Source organism: Symsagittifera roscoffensis, chromosome 8 (genome assembly GCF_963678635.1).
Source record: "Symsagittifera roscoffensis chromosome 8, txSymRosc1.1, whole genome shotgun sequence".
Taxonomy (NCBI): Eukaryota; Metazoa; Xenacoelomorpha; order Acoela; family Convolutidae; genus Symsagittifera; species Symsagittifera roscoffensis.
In genome coordinates this window covers 31,253,396-31,273,536 of record NC_087069.1, presented here as the reverse complement: position 1 = coordinate 31,273,536, position 20,141 = coordinate 31,253,396, and the positions used below count along the sequence as shown (strand labels likewise).

General features: G+C 36.2%; 1 protein-coding gene across 2 annotated transcripts in view; it reads left to right on the top strand.

Annotated features, from left to right (window-relative positions):
- The window catches only part of LOC134853401 (uncharacterized), a 95,926-nt gene that overhangs the window by 27,990 nt on the left and 47,795 nt on the right, over positions 1-20,141 (top strand). For both annotated transcript variants that reach the window (XM_063869394.1, XM_063869395.1), the window contains exons 6-12: positions 3,359-4,159; positions 4,406-4,717; positions 6,936-7,748; positions 7,963-8,580; positions 8,926-9,231; positions 10,585-10,866; positions 11,312-11,599. In XM_063869394.1, coding sequence (XP_063725464.1) covers positions 3,359-4,159; positions 4,406-4,717; positions 6,936-7,748; positions 7,963-8,580; positions 8,926-9,231; positions 10,585-10,866; positions 11,312-11,599 — 3,420 coding nt within the window. The remainder of the gene's footprint in view (positions 1-3,358; positions 4,160-4,405; positions 4,718-6,935; positions 7,749-7,962; positions 8,581-8,925; positions 9,232-10,584; positions 10,867-11,311; positions 11,600-20,141) is intronic.

Below are 20,141 nucleotides of genomic sequence, written 5' to 3'. Positions count from 1 at the left end.
GATTTTCAATAAATATTTTCCAAATATGTTTTTTATATAATACTGCAGAATTTTAGAAAAACGATCTGAGATCTTTTTATCAATCGTTATTGTATATTAATATTTTGTTTAGCGCCTGAAATGATCATGAAGATTGACTTCAAGATTTAAGTTTGCAAATGAAAATCTAAATTCATTGCTAATAAGATTCTAAATATAAAAGTTTGTGTTGGCTTTTGCCGTACTATCATATAACTATTTGGTAAGTTTCTATTTTGTCGTATGTCGTCTCTGGTTCGAGGTCTCCTTCCAATTCCGGGTAGTTCTCTTATCGTTCGGAATATTGGCTTTGATCTATTGAGTCGTAGAGACATTTCGATTAAATTATTGTCGTGTAACATTTTAAAAATGTTTTGTCTAATTTCTAATCTATTTTTGGTTAATTCTAAGCTACTAAGGTCTTGTTCGAGACTTATGGTCGCACCAGATGAGTTATAACCGAGGTGGTTATCTCATAGAGTAATTTCGGATAGGGTACACCGTCTGCTCGTCACGCTATCTTATTTTCGGCCGGATAGATTCGTGCAACTTCTTAGTCTAATACCGATCCTAATCTTACTCTTATACTATCTAGTCTCAGGGTGTTTAACTAGTCTCTGCTAGGCTCAATAGATCTAGGGTATACTGGTTTATTGCGGCTGCTGAAGTCTTCTTGGAGAGTCAACTAATTTCTAAGTTAAATTCAAATCTCTCTGGTGCTGAAATTACAAGTAATTCCAGCACTTACAAATAAGTGGGTTGTTAGTTAGATGGATCATGATTGGTTAATATTAAATACTTTACAGTGGTAAAATATCTAATTTATCCAATCATAAAATGTAGTTTAGATCAGGTTCCACATGCCTGCCTCCATATCTTCCTTAAAAAGAACTTATCGCAGCTAAGTACATTCAATACGACACAAAGCCATAACTTGTGTGTCGATCTCACGAACAAACCAGAAAACATAATTTCTGTCCTCCTTGCCGCGTATCCACAGCTGAATGGAAGAAACTTATCCGACCACAATCTGCAGTCTGTTGAGATAAACACCTCCCTCTGTTTTTCTGAAGCACCTGTTCAAAAGCGTCGAAGTTTCAAAAAGGCAGACTTCCGGGGAATTTCAAATGCAATCGACGCTCCGTCTTTCGACCTGTGTTGCTGGACAAATCCCAGTCTGATTGTGCAATTGTGTAACGCGTAGATTGAGCCAGCATTGGGCAAGTTTGTGCAATCAAAGACTTAACATGCATCTGAATTAGCTCCATGCTTTTGGCCTGAATTTTCCCACTTTTTAAAGAAACCCAGAACTCCTGAACGATATTTGAAGCAGACTGCTAGATACTCTGAAAAAGTAATCGAGGCAAGAAACGAAAGCCAAGGATGATTTAGGATTGTATGAAACCAAAGTTTTTGGAAACAGTGACACTCAGCAGTGTTTAAACATCTCAGGAGAGTGAGTTCATCTCAGCTTCTCCCAGCAGTACGAAGAAACGGCCCTGTCTCAGCTAGAACCCCCCAGTAAAACATCGAACATGCTCAACATATATTTCAAATCAGATTACAACTCAATCAGTCAACCCGATGGTTCAATTTGGTTCAATTCCCATTTCTGCTTTCTTCTACTCTGCTCTAGGAGACTTTGGCACAAATCACGAGAAATTCGTATCAATTTTCATTCCACTGGACGTCACTAAAGCTACAGGACCAGATGGTTTTTCCCCATTTCTGCTTTCTTCTACTTTGCTCTAGGAAATTTGGACACGAGTCACGAAAAATTCATTTCAATTTTAAGTCGGCTAGACCTCCTCAAAGCGACAGGACCAGATGGTTTTTCCACACAAAACATGTTGTTCATTTTTAGCCCCATCGCTTTCGCATATATTTATCAAAGGACAAAATTTGTAACTACGGACCGGTAGCGCTCGTTCCATGCTCCAGCATATTACTCAAGCAATGCATATTTGATCGATTGTTGGATATTATTAATCCTCAGCTCTTTGATTATCAATTTGGTTTTCAGAAAAGACGATTATCTGTAATTCAACTATTTGTGTCGCTGAAAAAACTATACGAAATTAAGAAGAAATTGTCATCTCATGCTTCTTATCTAGACTTTCGGAAAGCTTCTCGGATGTCAATGGTTGGTTTCTGAGAATAATCCATGAGAACCTGAATGACAGAAAGCAACATGCTCTTGTCGAGGAATGCATATCCAGCGCATGCAAAATTAAGGCAATTTCCCAGAGGAACCCGAATTAGATTCTCTACTCCTGTATTATATTAACGACCTGCCAGGGTTTTTAAATGTATCCGCACCTTGGTCTTTCTGTTTGCTGATGTCAGGAAACTAATTTAATTGGTTCGCCAGCTTGACGAATGCTTTCCTAACTTAGAATCATGGGCTTTGAATGACAAAATCTCCACTCCTCCAAAAGCTCTTAGGCGAACCCATAGAAGTAATCCTATCTCATCGTGATCTCTGACTCATATTCTGTGCCTCCTTGTCCACGGAATGAAAAAGTTCGCGAATCACAAAAGCATACCAAACGTTTTACTTCATTGCTCCATTATACAGCGAAACTCAACTTTTACAAAGCTCCGTCTTGGCAATGCTTTGCTACACTTCTCCGTATTGGTTCGCTTCCAGAGGCGACATGAGACGCATCGAACGTTTGCAGAGCATAATTACTAAGTGGTTTGAGCCTTATATCTCCTACTTCAAATATCTCTTCATCAAACTTGAAATATTACCCATTCCGTAAACAGGTACAATAAATGAATGTCAGGTATCATATTTGAGCCCTTAAAGTTTTGATTCCAGTTCCATCGTCGAGGATGTTGCAGTTACATTTTCTTACTATGCTTAAGTACAACGAAGCGTGGTTGATTAGAAATTTATTAATCATTACGGAGTTATATAGTTTGTATGCATAATTTAAATGCTTTGCATCGTCAGTAATTCTTTGCGGAAGCTGGTTTTCGTGCAGTATCACGCCGCCGTAAATTGCTTAAGTTATAAAATACGATAAATATTTCCTTAGCTTAAATTTTTTTGCGATAGTGTTTGGAACACCAGCAGTTTTTTCATGTTCTTTTTTTCTTTTCGACATATTATAACTTCGTCGAACACGTTGATTTTCTAAGGATGAAGTGAATTTCCACTTATTTTAGTCTTGTGTTTTTGTTAAACATCAAATATCTGGTACCCATATCTGCTATCAGGAAATGCGCAAAGCATGTTACATATCTTTTTCATCTATTTAACTGCTGTTAACAGGTTATTTTAATTTTCATCCTAATTTACTAGATTTTACAACTAGATTGTTTTTTTTTCCAGAACCAGCCATCATTGACACTGGAAGCATTGATGTTGACATTTCACCGGTCAGAATCACTATTACCGGAGTCACAAGCACAAGTAACGGTGTGTACGATACTTATGGGATTAAATCCATTGATGGTAGTGATCAAACGGATCCTTTGAGTACCGAGGCAACTGGCTTGACCGCTGGAACATGTTACAATTTTGGGATTGTTTTACTCTGCGGAACTCTAGAGGGCGATGTTGCTACAGCACCATTGTGTTCTGGTATACCCCTGACTGTGGGGTCCCAAACTACAACTGGCGCAACTCTTACATGGCCTATGGATGGTCAATCGCTCACTGCGAATAGTGTATCGGTAACAACCTACTCGATAACAGTCGATTCCAGCAGTGCACAAGCAGGAACTGCCTCGGTTGACTTCGCAATGACAGATTTGAACCCACCAGGTTCTGTTCACAACGTTTCGGCGTCCGTAATTCTTGACAACGGGCAGACATTACAATCTGATGCTGTGAATTTCTGTCTGAAACCAGAGATGGCGAGTGTAACAGCAGAAGAAACATCCGCTACTTTGGATTCAATTGCACTGACTGCTCTTGCAGTAACATCTGGCGACTCTTCAGGATTTGAAGTAGAGCTATCGGGTTGTAGTTTGGCGGCAACACAGTCTGTGGACGACCTAGCTTCCGCTTCTGTTCAGTTCACCTCTCTGATTAGTCCTGGCTGTCTTCATAACGTCACCATTAAAAGCTATTGTGAAACAGGAGAGGCTAAAGTATACGGCGATGATTTGGTCTTCAAACAATGCACAGGTGAGCTAACGTGTTCAACTTCGTTCAGTCTTTGATTGTGACTTAACATAAATATGATTAATTGTCAAGTCGAAAGTTAATATTTGAGTTAACATTTGAGTCAGGTTTTTTCAGCATTTTCAAATGAAGGCTTCGTTTTTGTTCAGTGGACATGCTTTGAAAATCCAGTCGTAATTTTTGATGCGTGAGCGTTTTTGTTCACCTGTGTGATTTCGACTTGGTTTGACTTTAATGGTTTTTTCCCAGAACCCGATAAAGTAACTGCAGTAACAGTGGCAGCCGACTCCATCACGACCAATTCAATCAATCTGATGATAACTAAGCCGACTGGTAATCCCAATTCAGTCATAGCTGTAGAACCCATTTGTGAAAGTACAGCCGAAGATGAACAGTACCCAATGTGTACTGGAACTGAGGATGAAGTTGTCTGTGTAATTGATAGCTTGCTAAGAGCTGGCTGCAGTTACACTTTCAAAGTTCGAATGATATGTGGAAAAGATGAAGCTGCGCCATCGAACAGAATCTACAGTGCCGAAGTCAACCTCACTTCATGCATAAGTAAGAATGGACAGATGTGGATATTGTTAACCCTAGCCAATGCCCCCCCCCCCCCAATCTCTCGTCAATTTTTTTTGGCGCATATTGTAAGCAATGGTCTAGATGGTTGTTTTCTAAGACGAACTTTGTTCGAAATCGGTTGCATTTGATGCAGGGGCGGATCTAGGGTTTTTTACAGGGGCGGATCTCGAATATTTTGACGACTTTTTTTTAGGTAGACCAAATTGACTTTCTGATCTCTCCTAAAGCACTAAAAAGACTCTGTTTTGGCCAAATTTTTGGGCACCTTTTGAGAAATTTTGACAAAAAAATTGCATTTTTTGGCGCGCGCTCCCCTTCAAAAAATAGTATATATTGGCGCCAAAGGCGCCTTTAGAAAAATTTTAGGGTCGGTCGGCCAAAAATGGATTTCTTAAAAAGTACCAAAGGGGTGTCAACCTCCACAGCTGATGACCCCCTATAGGGATTCGAACCCCTATTCACAGATGTGTCAACCTCCAGAGCTGATGAGTTTTAATTTCGAAAAGACTCTGCCAAAACTTCAAATGAAGTTCGCATTTACCAATTCCCATTGGCTTTGATGTAAATATGGTTCACAGTTTGTTTGGACTTTTTTTAGGTAGACCAAATTGACTTTCTGATCTCTCCTAAAGCACTAAAAAGACTCTGTTTTGGCCAAATTTTTGGGCACCTTTTGAGAAATTTTGACAAAAAAATTGCATTTTTTGGCGTGCGCTCCCCTTCAAAAAATAGTATATATTGGCGCCAAAGGCGCCTTTAGAAAAATTTTAGGGTCGGTCGACCAAAAATGGATTTCTTAAAAAGTACCAAAGGGGTGTCAACCTCCACAGCTGATGACCCCCTATAGGGATTCGAACCCCTATTCACAGATGTGTCAACCTCCAGAGCTGATGAGTTTTAATTTCGAAAAGACTCTGCCAAAACTTCAAATGAAGTTGCATTTACCAATTCCCATTGGCTTTGATGTAAATATGGTTCAAAGTTTGTTTGGATAAAGATATGCTAGTGTTAATACATAGCGTGGTAGAGTGTTTGCCTGGGTTTTTGAAGTGAACGGAAGGCTCTGTAGTAGCTGTAATGTTATGTGGCTTTTCTATTTTAAAGCACCTTCACCAGGTATTTCTAATCATTTTTGGTTTCTGTTTGGATTGTAGATCTTGTCTTCTTCCCTTTATTAACCATCTGAAATTGTTATCCCATAGCTCAGTCTAAACTACTCTCTGAACTGCAATCTTCAATTTAGATTTTTAAAAATACTTGCGTAACAGTTTTTTCTGATAATGATGGCAGAATTGAAAATTTCTTGGTCTCATCGCAACGCTTCCTTTGACCCTGAAATGTTGCGTGAAATACCGATTAAGCACAAAACAGGCGGGAAACTAAAAAACGCTGCGGGTCTTTTGACTCATTCCGCCCATATTCGTTAAAGTAAAAGAAATTGAATCTGATAGGCTGAAATTGAATACGTGTCCAAAACATGGCTTGAACACGCTGTATTTTGCATAAAACGTTTATGTGTGAATTGGATATGCTCTTCGTATAAAATTTGATATTTGCGAGGGCGATGCTATGGAAATTCAAAAATAACCCGACCAAACTGATTATCCTCACAAATTACGCTCTATTCTTTTCTGATGCATTTTTGCAAAGCAACTTTTTCTCTTTTCTCAATCATTCTTCTCAAATTTCCAACTAATTAGGAGTAATGATACCAGCGAACTTTCTGAAATAGTAAAGGGGTGCTAGATTGGTCCATAACAATCTGTTCACTCACTTGGTTCGTTTTCTGTTTTCTTTTTGAATAAGATTTTCTAATCTTTGTTCTCTTCAGCCTCCGTTCTAATCCTGTCATAGGTTGTTGCAAATACTGACTCCCTGAAACAACTAATCTGTATCCCCCCTACTACAAGTTAGTTGGTGCAAAAGCCAAACTTAAGTGATACCATGTTCAAAATTCGAATGGCTCCGTTGATTATTCTTGAAAAAAACCGTCTTCAATGCTTCTCGTAAAATATGCCGATGAGGAAAAGTTAGATTTTTTGCATTAAGCAAGGAAGAAAGTGTTTCAAATATCGGAAATTGGAATTTTGTTGTTAACTGCTTTGCAAGTAGAACTAAATGTGATGACAGCGCGAAATATTATTGAGGGGCGAAACCGTCTTCTCAATTGTGTTCGGTGTTCCCATTCTTGTTTTAGTCCCGAACGAGGTGCAGCCGAAGACGAATTTCACTTTTGACACCACCAGCATAACTCTGACAGGAATCCATCAGTTGGATAGCTCTGGAATGTTCGAAGATTTCTGGTTTGTAAATCCAGATATTCCAAGCGAATACGTGAAAACAGTGTCTGGACTTGAGCCTGGATCTTGTCACACGATTGAAGTTGTTTTGCAATGTGGAGTTTTATATGGGTCGCCTATTGGCCACAAGTACTGCACGCAGCATGAAGTTGAAATTCAAGATGGCTCTGAAACTTTAGAAGGTGTGACACTAATTGCTCCGATAGATGCAGGGAGCTCAGGAGTCACTGTCACGTCCTACACTTACTCGGTCGATGACGTTGAAAGTGATCCTAAAGCAGCTCCTCTAAATGAAGCATGGATAATCACTGGTATTACACCTCCGGGAAGTGTACATAATATCTCGACTACTGTTCGCTTTTCAACCAATGAGGATTCCGAATCTGCAACCATTGATTTTTGTCTGAAACCGGAAGTAGCTACTATACCAGATGACCAAACAACAGTGGGAATAAATGATTTCACGCTCACAAACATGTCAGTGGCTAATGGCAAATTCACAGGCCATAAAGTGGTTGTTTCTGGTGCTGCACCATGTGAGTTAACTGCTGTGAATAACATTGTGCTGACAGGAGGTAATGTTAGTTTTGCTGGTTTGATCCCTGGATGTATTTATGACGTGGTCGCGACTAGTTTTTGCCAACCTGACGGAACAGGCGACGACGCGGGCAAGGTAGAAGGGGCGCCACTCTCAGAAAAGCAATGCACAAGTAGGTTTCATTGAATGATTTTGATACAGATTGCTACAATGACCTGCTTAAATGTGCGAATGTATTTGTTTCATTTAGTTAAAAAGATTATTTTAGTCTTCGCGTTTGTTGGCTGCACCTCAAAAAATTATTTGGCAAAAAAAATCCAATTGTTGCCTTTTTTTACTCTTGTTTGTATGTGTAGATTCAGACACTCAAAACATTTTTCTTCCAGGACCCGAAAATTTGGATGCAACCGACTTGAACTTTACGAGTGATCCCACCAATTTAGTGGATTTTGGAAATATTAAGGTCACTGCAGGTCAAGCCTCTGTGAGAATTTCGATGACTTCGCCAGGATATGTCTGTACTAACAAATCAGCAGTCATCCCAGGTGTAACTGCGGAAGCTCCGTTTTCAACTGGCCAAATTACAGGTTTGATCAGAGGCTGTCCTTATGATGTAACGATTCAGCCGTTTTGCGAAACAGATGCGAGCTCAGAGGAATCAATCGAGTACAATTCGGCAAGTCACGTGGATCGTCAACTATGCACTATTCCTGATGTTATAAGTGGAATGAATGTTTCTGACCCGACCGTGACCGATACGCTGGAAGTGAAGAGTGTGTCAGTTACTGACGGTTCTTCGTTTGTAGACTTACAAGTGAATGCGTGGTGTGAGGCGGATAACAGTGTCAGCAGACCTGGTCTGGAATTTGACTCGGACCTTTTTAATATAACTGGTTTGAGTCCAGGGTGTCCATATGTTGTGGGCGTGAGTTTGAGATGTTACTTCGGCAGTGATGCCTCCTCGGCAAAAGTGGGAGCTCAGGCAAATTTCACCTTCTGCACAAGTAAGTGCCAGTTAAATTGTTACATAAAATACGGCTGTGATCTGCAAACCAGTGAATAATTTGATTACGTAATACGAACTTGGAATAATAATTACGTAATACGAACCTGGAAAATAAAAACTTTCGAAGCCCACAATGCAACTGCACATTCGTGTGAATTAAATTTGCTTTTTGGTGCTACTTTTTAATGCATTGACAGAAGTTCGGACGGATTTCAACAATCATTGAGAATATAAAACGAAAAATTCAGCATTAGTTATAGAAATTTTAAGTATAAACATATTTTTTTGATGTTGTCTGAGATTTTTTCAAAATTGAAATGAATTTACCACTGATATGTTTAAGAACCAGTTCCGCCGAACTTGGGTGCGATATCTGCAATAGAGACTGCCGCCTTCTCAATTGCTGGCATCTCTGTTGCGAGTGGATTTGCCTCCAAGTACTCGATTAGCATCAGGTGTAACCAAACAGCTACCCCTGATGCCGAAGTATGGGGAAACTCGACTATTACTGACGGCTCGGCAGCTATAGCTGTGGATAGTTTGGTTCCAGGATGCAAACACGAGATAAAAATTGCTTCTTTCTGTGTGGTTGAAGGTGACACTCCAAACGAAACAAAAAGCGAGGACGAGATCGTCTATCAGTGTACCAGTAAGATAGTTTACTATTTTCTTAAGAAAAAGAATAATTGAAGAAGACTTAATTTATTGCTAGAACGATTTTGGAGCTTTTTTGTTCTGACCGCGTCTCTGAAATTTGCGAAAAGGAGCTATAGATTAGCCAGTGTGTTCCCCATATTTGACCATCCCGAAAAAAGCTCGTAAGTGTTCAAGTGCAATATCATTTTAAGCCCTATTGGTCGTGATTTGGATTCCAAAGAAAACACGAAATGGTTGTCTCAGTGTCGAGAAAAATTGGTCTTATCTTTTCTTAATCTTTGTTCACATTCTAATTTACACTTTTCGTATTCTTTAATCAGTGAGAAAATTGATGGTTTTCTATATAACTCTAATTTTTAGCCATAATCATCGAAATCGGCAGAATAGTATCTAATTGAAGCCACAACGCAACGCCTAGATAAACATTTTTCTATATTTTTTCGAATCTTCCTCGTTTTTGCTGAGCTTACTTAGTTTATTGTGTCGGAACAGTGTGTGCTGATTACCCGGCAACTGGCTACCAGGTTGGGTTGTATTTTTTTGCTTCTATGAGTTTTGAAGTTCCGCAAGTTGTTTCTTTCGAAAGATTGAACGCAAGCATTGTGACACTTGCATCGTTTCTAATTGAATTGAGGCAATAGTCAATGAAATTAAGTCAGACTTTTATATAGGTTTGTATGTTATATAGGTGGCTTTTATATAGGTTTTATATAGGTTCCGGCTCAAATTTACTTTAACGCAGCTTGACTTAAGATTCCTTTTTGAATTCAGTTCATTTCCTTTGTTCAAAGGAAAGTAAACTCCACTATTGAACAAAAAAAGTCTAAAGGCCACCAGAAACTTGATCGACTTCTAGTTGTGGAAGTGGAATTTAGTTTTCAGATTTCACAGCAGAATCAAAAATTTACCTATTGATACAGTTTTCTCAATTTAGGTAGATCAATCTAACTCAAAAAAGTGTTAATCATAAATTGTTCTAGAAATTCAAAGAGCTTTAAGAGGACATCTATCTTTTTGAATTTTTTTGTTTACTTGTGTTTTTGTTTACTTGTGTTGTTGTTTACTTGTTTTCATTTAGCTAATTTCCAACTGTCTCTTGGCTATGATTTCAGAGTACAATTTTTTTTGATCACGTCCAAATTTATATTCTGGCGGGTTTGACTTATGATTTGCATTTAGGACGACTATTCCGAATTCCTTCGCTGAATGGAAGGCACAGTACGCTCTCTGGAATAGTAAAGGCACAAAAATTGTAGCTTCAAATAGCATTTAAAAAGCTTCAAAAGTGACACTAAACTTGGTCTGATTAAAAGACAAGTATAGTCGGTTTGATCAATCTGTTTAGAACCTTTGGCCTTCACTGCAGCGGTAATAGGAGAATTGGTGGAACCTACCTTACTGGAGATAGTCCAAGTAGGAAATGAGGCAGACACTTATTGGTCCACATACACAGTACAAGTCATTTCTTCAGAAGAAGTGTCTGACTTCGAGATACTTCTGGAATCGAACACCGATGCGACCCTCAATGTCTCTGGTTTGACGCCGGCGACAATGTACAATTTCACAATCACGCCTTACTGCGATCAAATAGCGGGAGACGAGTTTGCGATCAAAAATATTGTAACAGGTTAGTTATCAGCAAGATAACTGCACCTGTGGTCGAATTTTGGTAAGGTCCCCTTGCAGTTTTTGGAGCGACGTGCGAGTGGATATGGGCTCCGCTTTTTTTGAAAGGTCACATGATGTTGGAAGGTCACTGGTTCAATCCCACCATGATCCGTTCTTATTGCTTGATAGTGAAGCAACAGTTCTCAGCCCAGAAAATATTGCATGAAGGTCTTTATAAAGGGGAACAATAGCGATTCGGCGTTATAGGCAAAATAGCTCGCATGTTTTCCCTTTCCCTACAGGGTAAATGGTTTTATTTTAGTACTTTTTCATATATTTTTTTATAAAGCTTTGAAAAAAAAACGCCAGAGTGGGCATCCTGTTAAGTTAGAATTTTAAAAATAGCCTGGTGATTTCGATGATCTTACTGCGGTTTGATAACTCTCAAAGCGAGTTTTGATTAGAGCCACTTCCATTGAACTTCACGATATCGACCGAAACTTCTTCCTCGTGTGAAATAACAGTAGAGCTTCCTACGGATGGAACGGCAACTTTCTACCAGTATGCGTTCTCCATCTCAAACCAAAGCGCCCTTACCACATTCGGGGACCTGGACAGCAGTAGAACTAGAACATTCGAATCACTATCGGCTGCAACTGACTACACCATCTATGCTAAAGTGAAGTATAATCACACTGGGACGGACAGGGAGCCTATTGATAGCGAAGTGTCTTCGATGGTCTGCAAAACCAGTAAGTATAATAGTAGTGAAAAGAAGTTGGAATTGAAGCAATTCATTTAAAAGTGCATTTTGAACCAAACTACTCCCCTCACGCTAGAAAAAAACGCTTTTTGTCCAAAAAATCCCAACCCCAGTTGAGCTTACTAGAATCCTCCCTCCCCGTTCATTATCGAAATATACATCGACCCCTGCGAAATACGTACTGCACAATGTATGTATACTAGGACACTAAGAGGGGACCATTTAAGTATCTCGAATAGAAGACGAGACGAGACGAGACGGGACATTCATAAACTGGTAATGCACTGATGATGAAAAAAGTGCACCAAAATATCTCCGTGCAAAACTCAATGATAGATATCTGTTTTTTTTTGCGTGTGTGTGTGTTCTGTGTTTTATAAGCCTAGTATAATATAAGTACGACATCTGCAAGATATTGGAACCTGATCTAAACTACATTTTATGATTGGATAAATTAGATATTTTACCAATGTAAAGTATTTAATATTAACCAATCATGATCCATCTAACTAACAATCCACTTATTTGTAAGTGCTGAAATTACTTGTAATTTCAGCACCAGAGAGATTTGAATTTAACTTAGAAATTAGTTGAACTCTCCCGAGTACTTCAGCAGCCGCAATAAACCAGTATACCCTAGATCTATTGAGCCTAGCAGAGACTAGTTAAACAACCTGAGACTAGATAGTATAAGAGTAAGATTAGGATCGGTATTAGACTAAGAAGTTGCACGAATCTATCCGGCCGAAAATAAGATAGCGTGACGAGCAGACGGTGTACCCTATCCGAAATTACTCTATGAGTTATACCCATCGAATATAACTCATCTGGTGCGACCATAAGTCTCGAACAAGACCTTAATAGCTTAGCATTAACCAATAATAGATTAGAATTTAGACAAAACATTTACAAAATGTTATACGACAATAATTTAATCGAAATGTCTCTACGACTCAATAGATCAGAGCCAATATTCCGAACGATAACAGAACTACCCGGAATTGGAAGAAGACCTCGAACCAGAGACGACATACGACAAAGCAGAAACTTACCATATAGTTATATGATAGTTCGGCAAAAGCCAGAACAAACTTTTGTATTTAGAATACTACTAGCAATGAATTTAGATTTTCATTTGCAAACATAAAATTTTGAAGTCAATCTTCAAAATCATTTCAGGCGCTAAACAAAATTATTAATATACAATAACGATTGATAAAAAGATCTCAGATCGTTTTCCAAAATTCTGCAGTAATATACAAAACATGTTTGAAAAATATTTATTGAAAAATCAAAATAAAAATTAGTAGCATGACAATAAATGATTAGTAATTATAAATCATCCTGTTGTTCCAGCTTCATCGCCTAAACATAACAGCAATCATAAGCTCACTAATATCATAAAAATACTAAATCTATTCTTTACACAAATTTAAAACATTTTAAACTTAAATTCACTTAATTTTAAAATCAGATCATCAAGGCTTATCCTTGGATCTTAAATCATTTTCTATTTAATTAAATTTAAAACTTGATCATCAAGGCCTATCCTTGGATCAAAAAGAACAACTTTGTTCTCCCCCACCCACTAAACGAGTGTCTAACGACCTCAAACGTCGATTCACTATCCAACCCTTTCTAAAAACCCAGGACTAATAGAAATTTTTGAACAAAACTAATCATTCAAATTAGGATAAACAGTGAAGAACTTCGGTTATTCATCCTTCACTTGATCCCCCCTCTTACCAGACCCAGGATAAATCTTAGACTTAGTAAGTTTAAAATAGTATCTAACGAACTACTCGCGTTCTAATTATACCTGAACCCTGTGGATCGATTTACTATTCTCCAACCCTGAACACAATCACTACCCTTAAGTAAGATTAAGTAAGTTAACACCTTAGCTTATACTAGCCACGAGAAAGTATAAAATCATTCTTCGGAATCGATATACTTTTCTCCCCAACCCTGAACAAATAGACCCAGGTTAGGCTAACAAAAAAATCGTAAGGACTAACAGTTTAAGCAAATAGAAATCATTTAACAACCTTTTGCATCCGTCATCCTAAACCTTATGTCATTTAAAAACCTAGGAAATAAACAAACAATCGTTTTACACAATTGTGAAATAAATAACAAAAAATACGACCTTGTAATCACACCTCATCGCAAACAGTTGGATACATTAGAACAAAACGACAAACATTAAAGAGAAAAATAATAACGAAACAAAGACAAATAACACGAAAAAGATTTTCAAAAAATCGAAACGCATTTTCAGAATCAGAAACCAACAGTTTAGACGAACTTTATAAACTAAAAGAATCAATAGATAAAAATTGCCCAATTCACGATCAATTATATTTCTCTGACTCAGAAACAACTTCAAATTCATCAAAAAGAGGAAAAAGAAGAATAAAAAAGCAGTATAAACACAAACCAGTACATTTATACAATTGGAATCAACCAATTAGACACATTGATAATTACATATTAACAGTCATCGAACGAAAAAATGAGCTCAACGCACACTCCAGGTGAAGAAAGTCCAGATGATGATGATATTTTCCCCTTTATCGTAGATGCAACCACTGATAGAGGACAGCATATATTCTGCAAAAATTTACTCTTAAATTTGTTTGAACCCGGAATCAGTCCATGTAAAACAGAGTTCCCAGATGTAAAAATCAAAAGACAAATTATCGATCACTATCTAAAAGATATATGTAACCTAACACAACAATACGGAATCTACTCCATAGAATTCAGCTCACCAAACCAGAATCACAGTAAATATATAATTCAAACAGACGACCTTGATTTAGAATTCTCAAAAGTATTCTCAGAATATATAAAAAGCATCCAATATCATAACTCACAAAGAGCAAACTCCATATTCACCAATGAAGTTTTTGCGATAATATATAGTTATATCTCGATATTAGAAAACGAAATCCAGATACCAAATGTCTCACCGACAGAAACATCTAAACATATAAGAGTACGACATGAAATCACACTACTCTCTAGTTTTCTAAATATAATTAAAGAAAATTTCACGAAAGATGAAGTTTCACAACATACAAAACACGACTTACAAAAAATCTTGGCATGGTTCATAATAGATTATTTCACACATAATATTGATTTAATCTCACAAGCAAGAAAAAATTTTAGACCCCAAAACTCAAACGGTGATACTGCCATCACAGAACAATCAGACTATGTTTGGGACCCCGAATGGTCTCATCCCGCATTCATAAACTTCCCACAATCAATCTCAAGTCAAGCAATAAGTACGATATCTTATGTAAGAGATTATGTACGAGTAATACCATTAACCATTGATGCAACACCATTAAACTATAATACATTTTTACCCGATATGCAAAATAATAGTTTAAACTCTACAGTCATACACAATGAAAACCTCAATGGAACTAGGAATCTTACTCAACAAGATATCCAGACACCATCACACTTCATAAATGAAGAAATCGTACACACAACAACTACACAACAAAGTATTTCACCAATACGTCCAAACTTAACAACACCAAGAAATACAAATTCTTCACAAACACAGGTAACATTACAATCAACCGTTAAACCTTCGGTTGCTCCAAAATATTCACACATGGATGACCAAACATACAGACCCATGACAATACCGCCAAAAACACGCAAAACGTTCACTAGAAACAACTTTGCAGACCATAATTATAATTACACACATCCATCAAAAACAAATTATCAACCACGAAAAAATTTTAGTAATTATTCAAGATCTCGAAACTGGGATAACCCAATGGCACCACCTAATTCAGTAAATTTCCAAACAAATTTACATCCTCCACAGGATCGTAGTGAAAACTATCCATTTTTTCAACAAAATAAAAATAAAAAACAAACATCTTATCAAATGGATTACTTATCCTCAGATGATGATTTCTTACAACCAGATATATTTACACCCTATAATCAAGAATATCGTGGACAAGGAATACAGAAACCACATACATATCATAGAATTTTTTCTCCACAACCAATAGATACACAAACTCAACAACCAATTCAACAACAAAACCCAATTAATAAATCTTTTCAACCAATTCAGCAACAAAACCCAATGATTGCAAACTCGTACCAACCAGCACAAATGCAAAATGAAATACCACTCCCATATTATCTTCAACAACACGAAATAACAAGAAATCAACTTTCAAATTTTTCTCAAATGCCAAATGCAGCAGAATCATTACAAATGACGATGAATCCATACCTTATGGGTGGATCATCAATAACATCAAATAAACCTTTAATGGTATTCACAGGAACAGACCCTGAATATTCTGTAGAAGACTATTTAAATGCAGTCAGCAAATTTGATTTTAAATATAGGACCTGAACCAATTAATACGCCACTACATCAAAACTGGATACATCGACGCACAGCGTTAATACAAACAACTCTAGATGGCGCAGCCCAAAAATGGTTTTCAGTATTGCCTATAGAAATAAAATCAAATTGGAAAAGATTTACACAAGAATTTTCAAAAATGTTTGACTCCGAAAGAAACAAACAACAACACAGAGTTTTATGTAATGAAATTCGCAGATTACCAAACGAAACCATCAAGCAATTAGCAGTACGAATCGAAACACTAGTTCGAAAAGCATATTCATTAAATACACATGACTATAAAAACACAAAGATGACAGAAATCTTAATGATGACCTTAACACCACAATTAAGGAAAATAGCAATAAAAAAGAGAGCATCCCATCCTTCGTCAATTCGAGAACCCGATTTAGATTTTCGAAAACTAGTAGACAAACTAGAACAAGCAGAAATCACAATGAAATTCGAAGAAACGGAAAATCTGAAATAACAATACGTTAACAGAATTGAAACAGCTTCCACAAATATAAACAATATACAGGAATCAGATACAGATCTCGTTGAAAAAATCACTGAAATACTCAATATTTACGAAAAACACCCAAACTTTAAAGGCAAACCATCTTTCAAAAAATGGTGTAATTATTGCCGACGATACGGACATAGTATTTCTGAATGTAGACAAAAACAGCAAGACAATCAAAATAAACCTCAAAAATATAAAGAACCAAATAAATCATTCTATCAATACATGAAAAAAGATCAAAATCTACCGAACAAAACAGTCTACAGCAACAACAGTTCAGGAAAACCACTCCCGAACAATACAAATTATACAAGAAATCAATCACCATATAACTCAAGTTATAGAGGAAGATCACCAGAACGAAGAAACACGCATAATTCATCACAAAATCACTACAATAGACCAAATAGTCGAAATAACTACTCCAGATCACATTCAAATACACAACGATTTGTTTCTAGATCTAATTCCCAATCAAGAAATAATTATTATCCAAACAATCAATCACGAAATTCATCATACAATAGGAATAGAAACTACTCAAATAATCGGAATAGAAGTTATTCAAACAACCGAAACCAGAATTACCCGAACAATCAATCAAGGAATAACTCATATAATAGATCGAACTATAACAGACCAAACAATAATTACCAAAACAGATCGCGAAATAATTCACAAAATCGACACTCAAGTTATAATAATCGTTATAGAAATTATTCCCAATCACCACACCGGAATAATAATAACTATAATAATTCTAATAATCGCCACAGAAGTAGTACACCTAAACATCAAAGACATATTAATCAAGTACAATCTAATCCAGAAACAACATCAGACCCTCCAGGTATTGATGACACAGTAACTGATACGTTACAACTCAACCAAATAAACTGTGGATCATCAGATTCAGAAAGCGATGCAGAAAACACTCTCTCCATCAACATGATAAAAGTCGAAAATGACTATGAACCTGTTATATATGAAGAACCTTTTTCATCACACATATATGAGAATCAATCAGAACTCCTTCACAATTATTATATTGAACCCGTCCATTCCACACCGACGACACAAAAAACTAATGAAATTAACACTACAAACCAACCCAATGAGAAAGAAAAAACAAAATGCTTGAATACAAATCACATCTATCAAAACATACAAAAAGAACAACTCAAAGAAAAAATTTGGACAATACCATTTCTTTTGGAAAGTCCAAAAAGCAAAGAATTTCAACCACCAGATCTTGAAATTGATTTTTTAATTGATTCAGGAGCAGAATCAAATATAATAAACATTCCCACATGGAATGAAATAAAAACCTTACACCCAAAGCTAACACCTCTTGAAACCTCCAGCAAACTAGCAACAGCACAAGGATCAACATTAATAAACTACGGAAAAATTCAATTATTTCTTCTCCCCACAAGAACAATGGAGCAAAACAAAATTTTAACCAAACCATTTAAACAAATATTCCATATCACTGATATTAAACATAATATCATTGGAATACCATTTATCTCTAAATATATACCAACAATCAACATCTTGAATAGTAAAATATTAATCAAAGATAAATATACAAAAACAAAAGACACATCCCTAACATTTTTTCAAAGATTAAATAAACAACCACCATTTTTTTCAAAATTTTACCCAATATATAACCAACAAAGAAAACACTTGAAACCACTATCAGGAAACATCTATAATTTTTCAATCAAACAAGTTCACCAATATGATAAAAAAACAAAACAAACAAAAATTTTATATGTCAGATTTTGAATTCAAACCTATTCATAAGTTTTTCAAAATCACAATCTCATCAATAAAATATTTGAAAAACTCGAATTCAGATATTATTTCCTTACATGTATACAACAATACACCTTACCAAGTAACATTACCTTTAGGAGTTTTAGGCTATTGCGAAACTAACGCTACAATATTACCAATACACGAAAAAGCATATCGTGTAAAAAATATACTCCAATTACTAGATATTTGCCAATCCACAATCCTTAATGAAGAATTATCTATAAATAATATAATAAGTAACGAAAACAGAAATACGGATTATTTCACAAAAACCCAATATTTCAAACCTACATTCAACATAAGTAACTACACAGAGAATCAACAGAAATTTTTAACAATGTTTAATTTCCAACATTCACAAATAACACAAGACGAATTTGAAAAACTAGCAAAACAGCTAATTAAATATTCATCAGTCTATGCAACATCCAAATTTGATGTTGGCAAAATCAGCTCATCACTACATCTCCCATTAAAACCAGACGCAGTTTTCAAAAACAAAGAGCAAGTAAAGTACCAATTCACTTACACGATAAAGTGAACAGATTACTCGACATTTTAGAACAATACAACATTATATCACCAGTAAACAAAGAGGAACAACCAAAAGGCAACACATTTATCAACCCTGTTATCATTCTAGCCAAAGGAGAATCGTTAAAAATTGTTCTCGATGCTAGATACCTCAACTCACTCATAGATGAATCAAAGTGTAATTGGCCCATTGAACCAATACAAGTTATTTTAACAAAAATAAACGGAAAATACTTTACCACCGCCGATATGAATAGTGCATATAATCAATTGCCATTAGATGAACTAAACCTATCAAAGCAGATTCAACTATTCTAGGAAACAAAACACTCCTCCGATATTTTCGAAAATTCAACAATACAACAATTAACGAAAACACAGACCTTCTAGAATACAAACTAAATGAATCTACAGCCCCCTGTCTCCCTTTAAGTATGATTCTTATAGCTTTTAATATTTCACATACACAAAATATTAAAGGACACTCTGGATCAGAAAAAACATATTCAAATTTTATACAAAACTTTTATTTCCCAAATGCACCAATTTGGATAAAAGTACTATGCAATGACTGTATAGTATGTCAACTAAATAAACCTTACCCAAATCAAAAACAAATAGCACAAAAACAAGATTTTAAAGGACAAAGTTTGTACTTTAATCATCGTATCTCATTTGATACCAAAGGACCAATTTCACCCTCATCCGAAGGAAACTCCTACATTATGGTAATTGTTGACGCATTTACACATTATGTAGCACTTAACCCAGTACCACATTGTAACGCTTATTACGCTTACACAACACTCTATGAACACTGGATAGCAAAATTCGGACTACCAGAAATTTTAGTTACAGACAATGGTACAGAATTCATAAATAATGAAATCATCACACTATGTCATTTATATAACATTAAACACAAACCACGTACATCTCACGCACCTTGGACAAACGGCTTAGTCGAAGGTATGAACCGTTCATTACAAGAATATCTCAGATGTATCATCAATGGAAATGATACAAGATATACCGAATGGTCAGCAGATGTAAAACTATTTCCCTTAGCATATAATTCACAAATCACGACAACTTTAGGAATGTCACCATATGAAATGGTTTTTAACCAAAAGCCACGCAAACCAATAATGTTTACAGCAAACTCTCATAAAAACGCACAAGGTTATTGTCAACCAAATAAAGACTCAATTTGTTATAACCTACCATTACATACACACGATG